Source organism: Macrobrachium nipponense, chromosome 6 (assembly GCF_015104395.2).
Source record: "Macrobrachium nipponense isolate FS-2020 chromosome 6, ASM1510439v2, whole genome shotgun sequence".
NCBI classification, from domain to species: Eukaryota; Metazoa; Arthropoda; class Malacostraca; order Decapoda; family Palaemonidae; genus Macrobrachium; species Macrobrachium nipponense.
The window spans coordinates 57,291,943-57,311,361 of record NC_061108.1 but is presented as its reverse complement, the minus strand read 5'-3'; the positions used below and the strand labels follow the sequence as shown (position 1 = coordinate 57,311,361).

General features: G+C 41.2%; 1 protein-coding gene across 6 annotated transcripts in view; it reads right to left on the bottom strand.

Annotated features, from left to right (window-relative positions):
• Positions 1-19,419, bottom strand: part of LOC135216379 (long-chain fatty acid transport protein 4-like) — a 447,308-nt gene that overhangs the window by 26,763 nt on the left and 401,126 nt on the right. For all 6 annotated transcript variants that reach the window (XM_064251648.1, XM_064251647.1, XM_064251650.1 and 3 more), the window contains exon 13: positions 18,332-18,489. In XM_064251648.1, coding sequence (XP_064107718.1) covers positions 18,332-18,489 — 158 coding nt within the window. The remainder of the gene's footprint in view (positions 1-18,331; positions 18,490-19,419) is intronic.

Genomic DNA, 19,419 nt, shown 5'->3' with positions numbered 1-19,419 from the left:
CGGAAGGCTCTGCCTCTTGCATTTGTGACATCATAGCGTAGTCCTGAGGCTGTCTTTTGTCTTTGAGATGAGTAAATCAAGAAAGGGGAGTCTGTCATTGATGCTGAATTCTACTGTATAATTCAGCACGCTGCACTGCTGGAATGTGCGACAAAGGGCTTCAACCCCATCCTCTGTGTCTGCTTGAATGAAGATGTCGCTGATATAGCGGCCATATTTCAGGGGGCACTGGATCCAGGCTAAGACTCATTCATCGATGGTGCCCATGTAGAAACTGATTAATAGGACTCCTAATGGGGATCCCATTGCCATGTCCTCAGTGGGTGGAGAAGGGGGCCCTCTTCGTACAGATGTACAGAAGGGCTTGCAGTGATGACTCTGGGTTCTTGATGGGATGGATTGATTCATCCCTATAGACTTAGTCCAGGATAAGATCTACAGTTTCGTCAACAGGGACATTAACAAAATGTGATTTCACATGGAGGGAAGCCATAGTGCCAGTGCCAGCAGAATCCTTGATCTTCTCTAAGAACTCAGCAAACGATTGAAAACTATTGCTACACAGGATATAGGGGGTGAGAATATGGTTTAGGCATTTTGCCAAGGACTAAGTAGGTGTGGGCATCTGGCTGATGATCGGGCAGAGGGAGTTGCCCTCTTCATGATTCTTTATGTTACTATATAGGTAACCTAATCCGAAGTCTCCTTGGATGGGGGGGGGGGGGGGGGGGGGGGGGGGGGGGGGGGGGGGGAGGGAAGATGCACAGCATTAGTTGCAGTGTTGACAGTACTAACGATATTGTTGGCATCATGCTTGATATCAGTTGGGTTGTGGGAAAGCCATTTGAACTTGGAGGAGTCTGACACAATATCATCTAGTTTCTTGTGATATTCGTCAGTCTCTATGAGGACAAAGGCAGCAGTCTTGTCTCCCCGCCCGATGGTGATACCCTCTTTCTCCTTCAACTCCTTGGCCGCCTTCTTCACATACCGCTCCTGTATGTGCCCCACTCAGTGAAGGCCTCAGCAAGTAAGATACAACCACCGAGCAAGACACCCCAGATCAAGAAACACCAGACTACACCAGGCATAATGTCACATAACAGCAACTAGCCAATGACAATTTAGCAAGTAGTGACGTTATGCAACCGCCTCCTCCAACCAATCAAAATCCTGCCTGGAGAGGCGCCCATCACTTACGACTGCCTGAGCGACTTCTGCAGCATCCGCATAGGACCCACCTCTGATTTTGAGGCATCCGCCAACAGGGGATCAGCAGCTGAGCCAGTTAGCCAATCAGAATTTGTTGCTAGACCCCCATACTGTGCAACAGACTATATATACTATAGGACTCCTGCAACAATTTCAGCCCCACAATACCTGCTTGACAATGTCCTTCTGGGTTTAAGGACAAAATGTTGCAAAAAGAAGAAAAGGGAGAGAGAGAGAGAGAGAGAGAGAGAGAGACGAGAGAGAGCAGAGAGACGAGGACGGCGAGAGAGAGAGAGAGAGAGAGAGAGAGAGAGAGATGCCCCTGAACAAAAGGAATCCAAAATGAATCATTTAGTATCTTCTGTAGATTAGGTTTAAGTTCCAATTTGTACTGCATTTTATACATCATAATTATTTTGACAAATACAGTGGCCCCCCTTTTCGTGTTCTCCAGATTTGCAGACTCGAAGGTACACAGATTTCTCTCTGGAACATATCCCCACATTATTCACAGGAAAATGTGCCTATTTGCAGTATTTTTCCCTGAGAAATATCCACAAATTTCTGTTTTTTTTAATGAATTTCAATATAAAAAGGGATTTTGACAAAGGAAAAATCTATTTCTGGGCGAGGGACCTGTGCCGCCCAGTGAAATGCTCCTTATAGCACCATTTCTAAGGTATAAAAACTGCTAAATATACCAGAGAAAAAAGTTGCATGGAATGCTAGGAATATACCCAGCTTGCTAACCCTCATAGGGTGTCGGTATAGTAACTGGGGCGTGTTAAAACCACTATCAGAGGTCTCTTACCAATTAGTTCTCTCCTTTCTCAACATCCCCCGTAACTACGAGGTGCCGTTCTACATCCGACTACTGCCCGCTACTACTACTACTACCCACGCAACTCACGTCATTCCTAATAGCACCCAAGCTTGGGCAAGTCTAGGGTGAGGAAAAAGAGGGGTGGGTTCACTGGGCGGCACAGGTCCCTTACCCAGAAATAGATTTTTCCTTTGTCAAAATCCCTTTTCTGGGCTCAACCTGTGCCGCTCCATGAAATAGTAACAGAGAATTGGTCCCATAAGCTTGGAAATAAACATATACGTAGTCAAAGAACTGAAATAAAATCAGAATATTTTTAATTAGGCATATTTAATGGTAAACCTTAATTTTACATATCTCTTATACTATAAAAATTAGTGAAAGTTCCAAAACTTTTGGTAACATTAAGGAAAAATATCCCAAAATAGATAATATAAGATGTCTAAATCTAATACAATAACATTATTAAAATATATACATCATAAGAGTGGGTTAATGTGCAATCCAGATGAAGGTCAAGGATAAGGCAGGGACAATAAGCGAGGCAGGTAGGAGAGAAAGTACTAAAGGAAAAAATATTTACGAAGATTAGACCCTGTTATGATGGTTCTGTTATATCAGGAGGAACCACATTCCCTGCTGCCACTGTTGCAAATTTTACAGCTTCCAAGGATTTTAGGTAGTGGCATTTGAATACTGCTGGTGATTTCCAGCCTGTATATCTTTTTAATTCTTCAAAATTCATGTGATGAAAATAATTGACTGTTGTAGCTACTGCTCGGATATCATGGGCATGTGGGACTGATTCCGGGTTGGCTTGTTTAAAAAAATAAAGAATCTGTTGTCTGATTCCTTTCAGGGAAGTGGTTCCTCCATTCTCTCTAATAAATAAAGGGCCTGAAGACTTTTTGGAGGTTCTATTCAAATAGGCTTTCAGAGTGTTAACTGGACACAGAGATAGATCCAGTGGAAGTGGGACAATCTTCACAGGGACCATCTATTCTGTGGATCCTCATTCTTTGCTAAGAATTTCCTGTCTGGAAAGATTATTATTTCACCAGAAGAAAGGAAGTCAATATGATTTGGTTCTCTAGATAATGCTGAGAGTTCAGATATTCTGGCTCCTGATGCTAAACTTATTAAGAATAATGTCTTCCTAAGAAGCATTATATAAGTACATGAGTCATTATCAGTGTTAGAAGCTAGCTTAAGGACATCATTTAAAAACCAGGAAACTGTATGAGGACGAGTTACTGGTTTTAGTCTGGCACAGGCTCTCGGAATAGACGAAAAATACGAATCTGTAAGATTAATATCAAACCCGATCTGAAATATTTTCTTTAAAGCAGACTTGATTGTTGTAATTGTATTAGCGGCTAGGCCTGTTTCAAACAAAGTTCTGAAAAAGGTAACTGCCAGATTCATAGTCATTGTCCGAACCTCTGAGTCTTTTAGAAACTTGGCTAGCTTTCTTACAGCAGAATCATATTGCCGAAGAGTAGATTCTCTTTTGTCTGACTCTAAAAACAAAGTGTTTAGAGGATCAATCTCAGCATCTTTTTGTGCTGCAAATTTCATAAAGTCCATAAAGTTAGGGCAGTCTGAATTCTTGAGGAAGCTAACACACTGTGAGTTTGTACTATCTGTGTCAACTTTGGGTTGGGAATCCGCCGGGGGGGGGGGGGGGGGGGGGGGGGGGGAGTCCCAGTTCCACCAAGAGAGGAAACCAGTTGCTTTTGGGCCAATTGGGGGCTATCAGGGCTATCCATCCTTTGAGGCTATCAGGGCTATCCATCCTTTGAAATTCCTGAGCTTGTCAAGGACTTTCATTAGCATGTTTATAGGTGGAAACAGGTAAATCCTCCGCCAATTGTTCCAATCTATGGACATGGTGTCTGTGGCGTAGGCCAGAGGGTCCAGGTTGGGGGCTACATAACATTGTAGCTTGTGGTTGGATTCTGTGGCAAATAGATCTACTTGGAGATCCGGAACCTGTTGGCAGATCCAATTGAATGACTTTTTGTCTAAGGACCATTCCGACTCCAGCGAAGTTGTCCTTGATAGTGCGTCTGCAACCACATTTCATACCCCCGCCAGGTGAACAGCTGACAGGTGCCAATGGTTCTTTGTTGCCATAGAAAAGATTGCTATCATCACATGATTTATGTGACTTGATTTGGAACCTCCCCTGTTTATGCAGTGGACTATCACCTCGTTGTCTAGAATTAGTCTGATGTGTTGTTTCTTTGACAGGGAAAGTCTTTTTAGAGTCAAAAACACTGCCATGGTTTCTAGGATATTGATGTGTAGTTGACCGAATGTCCCTGACCACAAACCTTGGACCTTTTCGTATTGGCAGTAGCCTCCCCAACCGCTTAGGGAGGCATCTGTATGGATTACTAGTGCCTGCGGTGGGAATCGTAAGGGTACCGATTTTGCCAGATTTTTTACTTTGGTCTATGGTTGAAGTCCTCAGTATTGGTGGAATCCGAGAAATTTTGTCTCGATTTTTCTTGTTTGCTTTGGACCGCCATACACGATTGATGTCCTTCAGTTTGGCTTTCAGTAATGTGTCTGTTACTGAGGCAAACTGGAGTGAGCCTAGGATATTCTTTCTTGATTTCTCCGGGACGTTAGTTTGTCCTTGAGAAAACTTTTTGTGTTCCTTGCTATCTCTTTCCTCTTTTTTGGTGGAATCAACAGCTTGTGTGTGTTCAGGTTCCATTGTAAACCTAACCATTGGAAAAATGCTGCCGGAGTAAGACGGGACTTCTTGAAATTTATTTGGAATCCTAAGTAGTATTCCAGAAATTTTATTACTTTGTCCGTCGCCTTGTGGCATTCCTTGACACTGTTGGCCCAGATAAGCCAATCGTCTAGGTAGGCCACTAACTGTATTCCTTGAGTTCTCAGCTCTTGGACTACTATCTCCGCCAACTTTGTGAATATCCTGGGCGCTATATTGAGTCCGAATGGCATCACTTTGAACGTGTATGCCCTTTTGCCTAGCTTGAATCCTAGGAAAGGACGAAAATGCCTTGCTATTGGAACATGATAATAAGCATCTGTAAGATCTATAGAGGTGGTGACGGCCCCACGGGGAAGTAAGGTCTGCACCTGCGAGACGGTCAGCATATGGAACTTGTCGCATTGAATGTATGTATTCAAATGGGACAGGTCTAAGATTACTCTTCGCTTGTCTGAGTCTTTCTTTGGAACGCTGAACAAGCGTCCTTGAAATTTTAAACGTTTTACCTCTTTTATTGCTTTCTTTAGAAGGAGATCTTTGGTGTAAAGTGTTAGATCTGCCGTTGGAATCTGAAAAAACTGGTTGGTGGAGGGGGCCCTTTTATCCAGCTCCACCCCAGACCCTTCGATATTATGCTGTATGCCCATTTGCTGAAAGTCCAACGGCTCCGAAGGAGGTACAGCCTTCCTCCTACCTGGGGAGTCTCACTGGTTTGCAGAAGGTCTGCTTCCACGGCTCCCTCGGAATCCTCTGCCTCTTCCGGAAGCTCTTCCGCTGCCTCTATGCCGGAAGGCTCCCCTAGCTCTACTACCTCTCGCATGCCTATTGTACCCGTGAAACACACCTTGTGTTTCAAAGGTAGGGTTATATGCTGGAGATGCCGTAAACGAGGTAGTGGCTACTGGCTGTTGAGGTGGCTGGCTTACCCACAAATATTGTTGTTGGGGCTGAGTCTTTGATGTGGAGGGCTGACTCATCTGGGATACTGGCATTGCCTGTACCACAGTTTGAGTTTGTGGACCTTGGAAGGACTGAAACTTCCTTGGTCTTTTCCTGCCTTTTGATTGTGTTCCGGTGGGCTCATATTTTCGTTTAGGAATTAGACCCCACCGGACTTTGAGGCTCTGGTTTACTCTTGCTGCTTTCCTGAGGACGCTGTTTACTACGTCCTCTGAGAACAAGTCCGCTCCCCAGATTGAGGCCTTAATTAATCTGTTATGCTCATGCCTAATGGAGGCCTCAGCTAGGACATGTTTCCGGCAATTGCGTCGAGCCACTGCAAAGTCATATGCATCACTCTGGAGTAGGTGGAGCAAAGACTTTGTTAAGATCTTGAACAGTGGCTCCTCGGCCTAGACCAATGAAGTCATCTCCGCCATCGTAGCTGAGTTGATGGATCGTACTCTGTCTTAATCAGAGAGTCCGGAAGTCTTGGAAGTCGTTCACTAAACTGTGTGGTGGCACAGTCTGAGTTCAATTTCCCTACTGTGAACATAGCTGGTGCGTCAACCCAGCAATCTTGGTCTCCCAGGAACAACAGAGAAGTCAAGTCAGTTTCCCTTAATTGCGGCATGGGTTTGTCTTCCATAGCCGCCTGTAAGGCAAGATCAACTACTTTTGGGTGAATGGTGTTGGAGTTTGTCCTCCCACCACGAACTTAGTATATGATCCTTTATGGGGAGTCAGTTTTGTATTGACGCACTCCCAATCATTTAAAGTCCGGACCCAGGCGGACTGAGCTTGCTCTTTTGGGTAGATAACGGTTTCCTTGGGGACCTTATCTACCCTTACTACCGCTTCCTCTGTCAGGAGCACGTAACCAGGGAAGGGAAATTGTAATCGCGCCAGGTAGAATTCAAAGTCTTCTACCGGTCGGGTACCACATCCTTCAATCATTAACATGCCCTCTAAGAACGGGGCATGAAGAGCCAATCGCCACGGGCTGTTCTTAACGAACGCCAGGAGTTTTGACGCGTCCGGAATCACAAACTGCTGTTGTTGTGGTAGCCCGGATCGCAAGAGATTCTCTATGAGATTCTCTTGATTTTGCAGCCTCTGGGCCAAATTGTCCACAGACTGCAGACGATCGGCAATTGGTCCAATCTGAGACTGGACTATGCTACCCATCCTCTCCATGAGCTGGCTCGAAAAGGCTACCGGATCAAATGCAAGTTCCGGCGTCTTTGCCCTATGAGCTCCTTGCTCTCGACCCCTGATGTGGGGGAGTAGCAACTGCAGAGTCCGTCATTAGCTTAGACGCTGATGATGGTCTGGTTGGGAGTGATTTGGGCAGCTTAGAAGGTTTGTTTGGTTTAGGTAGGGCCTTCTTCAGATGTTTAACTTTAGGGGCCACTGAGCATGGCTTGTCCCCAGCCATGACCTTCCCAGTGAACCCCTGGAAAGAAGTCAGAGAAGAAGAATTAGACTGCGCCGGACTAAGAATTGGAATCTTAGACCGGGCGCCACCTGCCTCACTTACCTCCCTACCTTGTCCGGCGGAGTTGAGGACCATCGGTTTGACGTCGAGGTTGATGGCTGCTAAGTCTTCTAGGACGGCTTCCCCTAGTCCCTCAAGATCTTCAGGAAGAACTTGTGTTTCCTCTCTGATCCTGGCGATGATTGGTGCCGCTACTTCCTTCGGCACTGCTGCCGACATCTTGGCGTTAGGGTATAGTAGAGTGCAAATATCCTCCGCCAGGATATATGGCTTCTTGGCCTTCACGTTGCGGCCAAAGCTGCCGACCCAGATCTTGAGGGTCGCCAGGGAAGAGTTCTTGATGGCTTGGGGAGTCTAAAAGAGATATTCCCGTTAGAACTTACCCTATAATACGACAATGTATTTTTCAAGTTCCATATTGCCAATATACTTAGTCATTATTTCTAGGGTACGGAATGTTGTACATACTGAGTCATTTGTTAATTCTGAGACCAGCGCGTAACAGATCTCACTTCCATCTGGATGCCAAACCAGAAGGTCGTCCACCTGGACTGCACACCCGGCATGAGATCGGCAGACCTCATGCCCACACGATTGCTACAGCACAGCAGCGCATGCTGTCTCCTGACAGCGTACCACCTGTAAATTAATTTGATACATGAGTATCATAATTTGATATCACCGGAGGATTCGGTGCCTTGTATAGTTAAGTTAGATCCGCTATGTTTAGTTCAGCGGAGTCGCATGCTTCCTTATTAACTATGCATTAAGTGTTTTCCAATGGTATCCTAATATTCTGTTCTCCTTCTTGTACCACCTCATGTCATCCAAACTTTTGTTATTATAAGGTTTTTGGAGCAGACAGAAACAGTGGCAGGGTTAACCTTGCACCAGTCCGCCGGCTCCGGAGAGAAAAATTCTACTATGAAACTTCTCTCAGCTTCCCGTACCCCTACCGGAGTAGAACGTACGTATTGAGAAGAAAGGCTTGGGATGAGCGGAAACCAAGTTACCTAGTATTCCGTCGGCCCCGGAATGTATAATTGCGTGAAGCGCTTCTTTTAAAAATAAGTTGACGACAAGGGGGCACAAACAAATCAGAATTTTAGGGACACCAGTACAGGTGCCGGAATACCTGGTTGAAATTATGAATTCCTACCATTATGAATCCGGCCCAAGAATAATAATATTATAAATAAATTAATGAAATACTAGGCTCCATCTGTAACCTTCTTCCCGGATCGACCATCTCATTAATATCCTTTTGTATAAGGGATCAGCCTACAGGATCAGAACAGGGTAAAATTTTTGCCTGAATCCAATCAAAGAATCATAGCTACTAATATATAAATACGATTCTAAGGTTTATCCCGGCCCTACCGGGGCGGAAGGATAGCGAAGATGGGGATTCAGGGGATAGGAGGATATGAGGTACGTAGCAAGGTGCGTACTCAGTCCAGCGCGTCCGGTGGCCATCCATGACTAGCCTAGGAGAGAGCGCTACCTGCCTCGACTCTCAGAGCGTGTGAGCAATGTATCTCTCTCTCAGCTGTTCCCCCCTTCTCCCCTAGAGCGTATGACTCACGCCTATTTCCCGGGGTTAGGGTGTGGTGAGTAAGTACTCCACCGAAGTGGGTACAGGGGGAGGGAGACAGCCGAGAAGAGTGGCTTGCTCGTGATCATGGGGTCAATGTGACCGGTCAGGTGGGACAACCCTCCGAGACACAGTGGATCCACCCGATCAAGGCAGTAAGCCTATGGCCTTCTGTCCAATACATGCACAATAAATAATAACAATTTATAAAAAACAAATTTATATATTCTAAAGCAAGTAGGCTATAACGGCATAGTGTGAGTAAAAAGGGGGACAGGATGGGGAAAATGGAGGTAGAGAGAGGAACAAGGTGTGATACGAGCGAATAGCCTAACCCTCCAAAATCGGGTATAATGCCGACCTGGTCAGGTAATATAATGACTTAAGGATATCATCCTATAAGTTTAATCGTATTCCAACTCTCTAATCAGAACGCTTCGAATTGAATAAAAACTTTAGTCTTCCGTAGAAAGCTAAAGAGGGATATAGCTGGTAAGGCTACTCCCCTATATATATCAATAGAAACGACTTACCTAGATATAATTATATGTATATCAAAAGGGAACTCACTGGTGTAGGCTACCTTCCGAAGCCGCATACGGCCCGGTCGGGTAGCCTAACTATGTGAACGCCAAAATAGCCTAACTAATACACAAATGTTAATAAACATCAAAATAATAAATAATCATTGTATAAGATGTCTAGAGCTAAATAAACCCGACTACAATTAGTATGAACTAATTGGAAGTCGTCAAGTAAACATGAAGCTCTGGGAGGTAACGACACCAAAATGGCTGCCGGGGGAGCGGCATCATACGACTCTCCCGAGACTAAAATTATCAATATATATAATTTTACTGTGTCACCACCTCAATTTATCAAAATTGATAATTGCAATACTCAACTTGGTAGTAGGAGTCTCAAGAAGGTCAGACATCTTCGCAATAAGCACAATAAAGCTTCCAAACACAAGAACGCGTGTAGGTATCACGGTGCTATAGAAAGGAATGACGGGAGTCGCGTGGGTAGTAGTAGTAGTAGCGGGCAGTAGTCGGATGTAGAACGGCACCTCGTAGTAACGGGGGATGTTGAGAAAGGAGAGAACTAATTGGTAAGAGACCTCTGATAGTGGTTTTAACACGCCCCAGTTACTATACCGACACCCTATAAGGGTGAGCGAGCTGGGTATATTCCTAGCATTCCATGCAACTTTTTTCTCTGGTATATTTAGCAGTTTTATATCCTAGAAATCGTGCAATAAGGGTTGAGCCCAGAAATGCACTTCTTGAGATTTAACTAACAAAATATGCCATTATAAGCATTTTTATGGGGGTTCCAACTATTCACGGGTTCTAACTATTTGTGCGGGGATCTGGTATGCATCCCAGCGAATACAGGGGGAGCACTGTACTATTTTTAAACATGAATCCCCCATTTGGCATTTTAATAGCCAATTTGAGTACCGAAGAAAAGTCAGTATAATAAGATGAATAGAGAAACTTCTATACAAAATAAATGTGGCTGAAATAGACAATATTTTCAACAAAACCTGTGTTAATGACGCTCTTCTTCCAGCAAATAATATTAATGATAATAATATAATGATAATAATAGGGGAGGATTATACAAAAGGTTTTGTGTGCATTTGGAAATGGCTACTCCCATTGTGATATTCAATTACCAACCATCCCATAGCACTAAAATCCCAAAGGCGTAAGTAGGGGTAGGAAGTTGACTTATTAAAGTTTTGAATGACTATAAGTTACCTGAAGGTTGTGTAAGAGCTTGAAGATTAGAATTTTGAGGTCATAAAGAGTGTTATAATGACTTATGAGTGATGACTGCCACTCATATACACTTCACAGTTTCCACTTCCTAGTAAAGGATTATAATTTAATCTAGAATTACATTCTGTGTGACCCAATTTTGTTTCTTGAGAAAAAAAAAATAACTGGGTACAGTGATGAAGTAAGACTTTTAACTGCTCAGTTAGAGCTCTCAGACCTCTTTAACCCTCTCGTGATCTGATGACAAGTAGCATCTCAATAAATTTTTTTCCGTCAGTGCACAGATGAAGCGCTGGGCGCGTCATATGCAAGTTATTTTCAGGTAAAATTCACAAAAAAATGCATCAATCATAGAAAACATAGTTGATGCCATTGGGTTAGCAGATGATAATCTCGAAGAAAACACAAACCCGACGCCACTAGCATACTTAGCTGCGATACAAAACGTCAACATAAGTAGGTAGGAAAACCTAAAAATTACACTGTAAAAAATTAGCATTTTTTTTATCAATTTACAGCTCATTAGCATACACATTTATGGCAAAATTATTGCTTCCACGTGAAAGATCAAACATTTCTACGCAATTTAGGTATAAAACAAACTCCCAAAACCTAATTATTTTATTTTTCATGATTATTTCCAAATAATATCTGATTTTTCTTTAAAATTTCATGTTCATCACATCGTTTTTATTATTTCTAAGCCTCGTAAAGATGTTCCGATTGCTTTCGGAAATAATTCAATCATTTGCCAACATAATAACACTAACCAGAGCCGTAAATCAATTATAGTTCGGACGTACCGAATTTTATAAAAAAAACTTTTTCATGCACAAGTTCTTTCCGGCCCCGGGGGAAAAGTCGTGTACCTTACACCCTTATATTTTCGGCCTGTGCGCAAGAGGGTTAATTCCACTGAAGTATAGAAGTGAAAATTATTGTCTCTTGGAAGACCCTTTGGATGAGGCCTCCTCATTTGATTTATTTATCTAAGCTATCTGAGCTGAATTTGGCATGGATGGTCTTATCAGACTGGGCTTAGATTGACCTGGTTTTCTATAGTTTGTTTTATGTTCTATTCAATTGTGGGGTGCAACCTACTCAACCTCCATATCCTCCTTTCTCGAGGAAAGAATTTCAAATGTAAACTGATGAAATATTCTCTCGTGTATGTACATGTTACAATGGTTTACTAATTTTCAACTATTAATATTAATGTAAACGCACCAAAATATCAATAAATTGTTACTTCATTTACAGAATCCATTTACTGTATACTCTATCATCATACTGATCTGTTATCATTGTAATATGTATACTAACTTGCTTTATATAATTATTTCTTCTTGTAAAAATGAATTTAACAATAATTTTAACTTTAATATAGTGGTATGAAAAATCCCACACAGTGTGTCCTAGTAATCAAAAGTATGACAGCAAACTGATGACAACATAGTGGCAATAGAGAACAACCCTCTCCAAGATCAATAAGATGAAATGTATTTTGTAGTCTTAATTATCGTTAAAATTCACAAGTTGGATTTTAATTCAACTTGTGAACTTTAATGTTAACTAAGACAATAAAATACATTTCATTATATCGATCTCGGAGAGGGCTGCTCTTTATTGACAATGTGTTGTCATCAGTTTGCAGTTGTACATTTGACCACTATGATACATTGTGGGATTTTTCATAACACTGTATTAAATTTAAAATTATTCTGTTCTAAAGGGTCCACAACAATAAAAAGTGTTAAAGAGTCCATGTACAATTTTTAAAACTTTACAAAAAGTTTTCGAACCCTTCCCTCGGTTCATCTTCAGTTCAAATGTTTGCACTGAAGATGAACCCAGGGAAGGGTTCGAAAGCTTTTTGTAAAGTTTTAAAAATTATACACGGACTTTTAACACTTTTTATTATTGTGGTCCCTTTAGAACATTATATATACTCTCACGATAGAGTTTTTTCCTGATACTTTTAAAATTATTGTTAAATTCTTGTTTTCAAGAAGAAATAATTATACAAAGCAAATTATTGAGTAATTTTTACCATCACCAGTCAAATAATCACGATCATGGTAACATTCAAATACATAATATGCTTTTGTTGAAAATAAGTGTTAGTGAACATATGGTCTTATTTGTCCCACTAGTTTATCAATAATGATGCTAATTATCTCATATTTATTTAACAGTACTATATAATATATAAAAAAATATACTATTATGAATAAATAACTAAAAGAAAAAAATGAAAAAAGGAGAGAAAAAAATACTTTCACTGCAGTAGTGATGTTCGATTATGTTCCTGACCCCACAGTTCCGAAGTCCAAAAAATTCCAAAAACCGAAACACATGTGGCCCCAAGGATTTCGGGTAAAGGATTGTGTACCTGTATAACAGGAAAAATGTTTGTAGCCTCCTATCTAATCCTAAGGCCTTTGGTGTAAACTTAGGTTACTGCCTATGCCCATAGCGTAATCGCTTATGTCATTAAATCTTACCTTAATTCAGGTTACTACTTAGTCCAGGTTTTTTTGTTTATCCTTAAGGATATATAATTCTAGGTTATAGGCTACCAACAATTTCTATGACAGTCTAGCTAGCATTCACACTGAATCGATGTAGATTGTAGGCTACTACCTAGTAGGCTATTGCCAACATCGTTAGTATCTGAAAGGATTATCTTTTATTATAATTAATAATAATAATACAGTGGATGTCCCCTTATTCGCGGGGGATGCGTACCAGACCCCCGAATAGCTAGAATCCACAAATAGTTGGAACCCCTATTAAAACACTTAAAACGGCCTATTTTGCTAGTTAAAAACTCAAGAAAAACCCACTAAAAATGTTTATACATGGTTTTTTAATAGTTTTATAACAAAAAGTGCATTTTAGGATGAAATTGATATGAAAATACAGTGGTACCTCGAGATACGAAAGGCTCAACTTACGAAAAACTCGAGATACGAAAGCTAACACGAAAAATTTAACGGCTCTACATACGAAAAGTTTTCAAGATACGAAAGGTTACGCCGCCAACTGAGTAGACTCACCACCATCCTCCTGCTCTCCCATTGGTTCCTGATGCTAGTCACCGCCATAAGATCCTTCTCTCCTATTGGTCAGCATCCTTCCCATGATGCATCTATGTACATAGCGGCGTGCCTCGGCCACTCGGTAGCAGCATCATTATCGTATGCACGCGGTATTCGTTCGGTCTAACGATTTCGTTTAGTAACGTAAATTCGTTAAGTGATTTCGTTGCAGTATACGTACTTTATCGTGTTGTGTGAAAACTTATTCTACTTATACGTAAATTACATACAGTATATAAGTAGTCATGGGTCCCAAGAAAGTTGAAATTTATCAAGAAGTATGAAGCTGGTATGCGATTGAGTGTGATCGCCAAGGAATATGGCCCAAATCCGTCGACAATAGGCACCATCCTTAAGCAGAAGGATGCCATCAAAGCAGTTACACCTTCCAAGGGCATCACTATTTTGTCCAGCAAGAGGACCCACGTGCACGACGAGATGGAATGGCTGCTTCTTGTCTGGATAAAAGACAAAGAAATCGCTGGCGATACGATAACGGAGACGGCAATCTCCCACAAGGCCAGTGCTGTTTTCGGCGATTTGATTGCCCACGCGGAAGACGACGGAGGGGAAGGGACATCAACGCCAACCCCAGACTTCAAGGCTTCGCATGGGTGGTTCAAGAAACTTCGTAAACGGACTGGCATCCATTCGGTGGTGCGGCATGGGGAGGCTGCCAGCTCGGACACGAAAGCGGCCGAAGCCTTTAAAAAGACATTCGACGAGATGATGACCAAGAAAAGGCTACAGTTCTCAGCAAGTCTTCAACTGTGATGAGACTGGCCTTTTTTGGAAAAAAATGCCTCGTCGGACGTACATCACGGAGGAAGAGAAGCTACCCGGGCATAAGCCTATGAAAGACGGGCTTACGCTCGCACTTTGTTCCAATGCCAGTGGGGATTGCAAGGTGAAGCCCCTACTGGTGTATCATTCCGAGACTCCTCGAGCCTTCAAGGCCCACAAAATGCTTAAGGAGAAGCTTCCAGTGATGTGGAGGGCTAATGCAAAAGCCTGGGTAATGAGGCTTTTGTTCACCAAGTGGGTAAATCTGTGTTTCGGCCCGACTATGAAGAGTTTTTTGGAAGAGAAGCGCCTCCCCCTGAAATGTCTGCTGGTGTTGGACAATGCCCCTACCCACCCTCCTAGCCTTGAGGAAGACATCCTAGCGGAGTATTCCTTCATCAAGATTCTTTATCTTCCGCCTAACACCACCCCTCTCCTCCAGCCCATGGACCAGCAAGTGATATCGAACTTTAAGAAGCTGTACACAAAACATCTTTTCAAGAGATGTTTCGACATCACCGATACCACAAACCTCACCTTGCGTGAATTTTGGAAGAAGCATTTCAACATTGTCATATGCATCCGACTCATCGACCAAGCTTGGCAGGAGGTTTCGAGGCGAACCTTGAATTCCTCGTGGGGGAAACTCTGGCCTGATGCCGTATCCGCCCGAGACTTCGAGGGATTCGACGTGGGCGAAGCTGGTGCTGCAGATTCAGAAACAGTTGACAATCCTGAAACTGTTTTATAACCAGATCTCGACGAGATCGTTGCACTCGGCAAATCCATGGGGCTGGTCCAACGAGGACGACATCAACGACCTTCTCGAGGAGCACCAAGAGGAGCTTACGACGGATGACCTGAAGGAGTTGGAGGCCATGCAACATAACGTCGTTCAAGAGGAGTTCTCTAGCAGCGGCGAGGAGGAGGGCGACCCTATGACAACAGCAGAAATTAAGGATGTTCTAGCCGCTTTTCATAGAGTGCAATCGTTTATAGAAAAAAAAAAAAAAAGACACCCCGAAAAGGCTCACACAGGTCGTATGCTTGCGCAGTTCGATGACGCTTGCCTGAGTCGTTTCAGGAGCATTGTGAAAAGTAGGCAGAGGCAATCTTCCTTGGATAGTTATTTTTTAAAGAGGCCTTTAGCATTAGCAGGAGTAAGCAAAAAGGAAGAACCAAGTGATAAAAACAGAAAGTTGAAAGTGGTGATGAAGTTGAAATTTTGGAGAGAGAAAAAAAAAAAAAAAAAAAAAAAACTACGAAAAGCATAAAAAAAGTATAAAAAAAATTAATAAAAAAAAAAAACAAAAAAAAACTTTAATTTTAGTATTTTGTAAAGTTAAGTGTTACAGTTTTGTTAATGTGTTTCGTAAATTTTAGTTTAGTTTTCCTTAAATTTTTTTGTGTTTCGTAAAGTTAAGTGTACGTACGTACGTATCTGCCGTTTGTCCTCCTCTGCTGCCACTTTCGGAGTTAGCCTCACCCGAAAGGTAAGCTTCCACATTTTACTATATACATACAGTATTTCTTGTATACCATGTACACTAATACACTTTATTTACAGGTTAATTTGCATTACGTTATTAAGTTAGGTATTGAATGGTCCAATTTGTTGTAGTATTTCATTGTTTATAGGTCAATTTAGCTTTATTATGAAATTTACCGGGGTGTTTTTGGAGGGCTTGGAACGGATTAGCCATTTTACATGTAAAATGTGGTCCAAGATACGAAAACCTCATGATACGAAGGGCGCCTCGGAACGGATTAATTTTGTATCTCGAGGTACCACTGTACAGTAATTTGTGGATATTTCTCATTGAAAAATACCATGCATGGGCAAATTTCCGGCGAATAACAGCCATAGACGAATCCACAAATATGCGAGTCCCCGAATACAGGGGTTCACTGTAATTGTGGAAGATTTCTTTATTTGAAACTTCAAAATAGAATGATAAATTCTTCAAAATAATTTTTGCTTCTACAAATGGCTAATGATCATAATAAAATATAAGAAGCACCTACGTGTGATGGCAAAAAAGCAGATTTACAGCTTTTCATGCACCATAAAATCATTGTTCCACGGTCTAAACTAAAAAATAAAAAAATTGAACTTTGGTAATGAAATCAATGAATGAAGAATGAAAATCTCAGAGTTAACGATCCTAAATTGTAAGAGCTGATGTGTGCTTGCAAAAAAGCCGGCTTATGGCTTTTCACGCACAATAAAATCATTGTTCCACAGTCTAAATTTTATAAATTTTAACTATAACTTGAAATCATACAATTAACTTTCAACTTATATGTTTCCATGAACCTATGTAATGAAATTATTAAGCGAAGAACAGAATTCTTGAGCTAGCCTAATGATCATAAATCGTAAAAAGCACTAACAAGTGCTGGCGAAAAAGCAGATTTCTGGCTTTTCAAGCACAAAAATCATTGTTCTACTGTCTAAACTAAAAACTTTTAACTGGAACTTAAAATTATGAACTAAACTTTCAACTTAGAAGCTTCCATGATCCTCTGTCATGAAATCGAAAAGCGAAATCTTCAGAGCTCTGATTTCTTTATTGACCAGAAAAAGGAATGGTGGCTTGTTGGAATTTGGTTGTATGTAAACAATACGATAGTGCGTATGTGCATAAACACTACTTCTTCTTGCAGTTTTTGATGTAGGTAAACTGGGTATTAACACTCACTGAGGATAAGACGACACAATACCTGGCAACAAGACCAGTTAAGAGAATTCTTTGACATTAGTCTGGTCACCAGGGAGCTCTGGATAGACCATGGAAAGGGTAGCTACTCCTTGAGGATGAGACAGCGACTACACAATAAAAAATGTCCAATACAACCAGTCCCCGGTTATCGGTAGGGGTTCATTCTCGGCAAGGTGCTGATAAGCAAAACCGCCATTAACCAAAACTCTGCGATTTATGATACCGATAACCAGTGAATGATGCCTCTGTTAGGTATGTTATGGCACCATAACTCTATTATCGCCACCTTATGGCACTGATAACCGAGACTCAGCCTGTTATGGTAACATAATTCACAATCTTATGTCGATAGACAAGCGCCATAAAACTGGATTGCCATTAACGAGTCTGCCAGTACAGGCAGTTCCCGGGTTACAAAGGGTTCGGCTTACGACGTTCCGAGGTTAAGGCGCTTTTGAGTTATATTTATCAGAAATTATTTCCAGGGTTACGACGCCTACAACACTGATCTGGCAGATGAAATATGACACCAAAAATGCAAAATAATCAACATTTGAAGGTTTTTTTATGCAAAATGCAATAAGAATGCAGTTTACATAGTTTTTAATGCACCCAAAGCATTAAAAGTAAGGTTTTCTTAGGATTTTTGACAACGATTTTCAGCTTACGACGCATCTCAAGAACGGAACCCCCGTCGTAACCCGGGGACTGCCTGTCCCTGTATTTGGTTGTAAAGGGGGGAAGGGGGGGGATGGAATGACTACAGAAAGGGGATAACTAGATTATATACATCATTCTTTCAATTCTTCTGTCTTCCCCTAAACAAAACATGAAATACAGTGCTAACCCACTTTTTCAAGCATTACCTTGACACAGACTTTTGTAGAACATTTTTCACATTTTAGCTGCAACTTTCATCATTTTTCTATGGGCCATATCTCCAAAATTATCGCCAATTCACTTTTTTTTTAATCAAACTAGGCAGTCATAAGCATTTTAGTTTAAGGGGTGCATGGTATATTGGGCAGTTATAAACATTTTTAGGGGGGTTTTGCATTTCTGGAACCTATCCCTGCATAAAAGTGGGGTAGCACTGTACATTGATGGGCATTCAAAACTTACTTCAACACCATAAACAACAACATCTCCATGTCCTATGACTTTGGAAATAACTCCCTCAATTTCACTTGTTGCAACATTTTCACCTTTCCAACGGAAAGTATCTCCAGTGCGGTCCTTGAAGTAAAGGTAGCCTTCATAATCCATCACAAGGATGTCTCCTAAAAATGAATGAAAATTAAATCTCAAATGTGATCATCTATATGTTTATTCTTGACATGAAATATGAAAATATAAAGATGTAAAAACAAGAAATCAAAATTATGTGCTGCATAAATATCTGTGAAGCTTATTAATTTTAAACTATGTACTCTTTCCTTACAAACATTTTCCTTAGATCAAATTAATTTAATTGACTTACTGTTTCAATAATACTCTACTGAGACTAAATCATTAATATTATTTATAACTTTCAAACATACTCCTGAATTATCTTTCTCAACTTTCATAAGGCTAGCCCAAAGGGTTTGCTCATAATAATTTTTTTTTATATTAACCAATGTAGTATTGCAATTCAGTAAAAATTTAGAAACACTGAAAATATCAAAGATTCAGACACAATCTCACTCCAAAATTTGTTTCCAATACTTAATACATGTTACTGGCTGGAAGTTGGACAACCAATAAAGATATGTTTCACTGTAAGCATTGTTCTGCTTACAGGGATAAGGTCATGAGTCAGATGAGTGTAACAGCTCAAAGACAGGATTTTAATGCTTCAAGGGGGCATTATTTCTGGAATGAAGTACACCACAAAGCAACATATGGTATTACCCAGTAATATTTATGTGAGGGATATCATGTATTACACCATGCTTTCTGAAACCATGTATGAGTCATGTAAAAAAGCTCATAGTGTAATGGCTCCCCAAGTATCTTCAGTTAACTTTCAAATGTGTTACAAGGAGGTAGCGTCAGGCAGGTTATTAACTGGGGCTCCTTGTAAGATGTCTTTGGGGTGTTACATATCCTGAGAAGTGCCAGAGTGGTAAAGATTACTGATATGCTTAGAGTCAAGATTGAGATGATTTGGAAATGTGATAAGAATGAGTGAGGAGGAAGGAACGAAGTGGATGAAACCTGTTAATGGG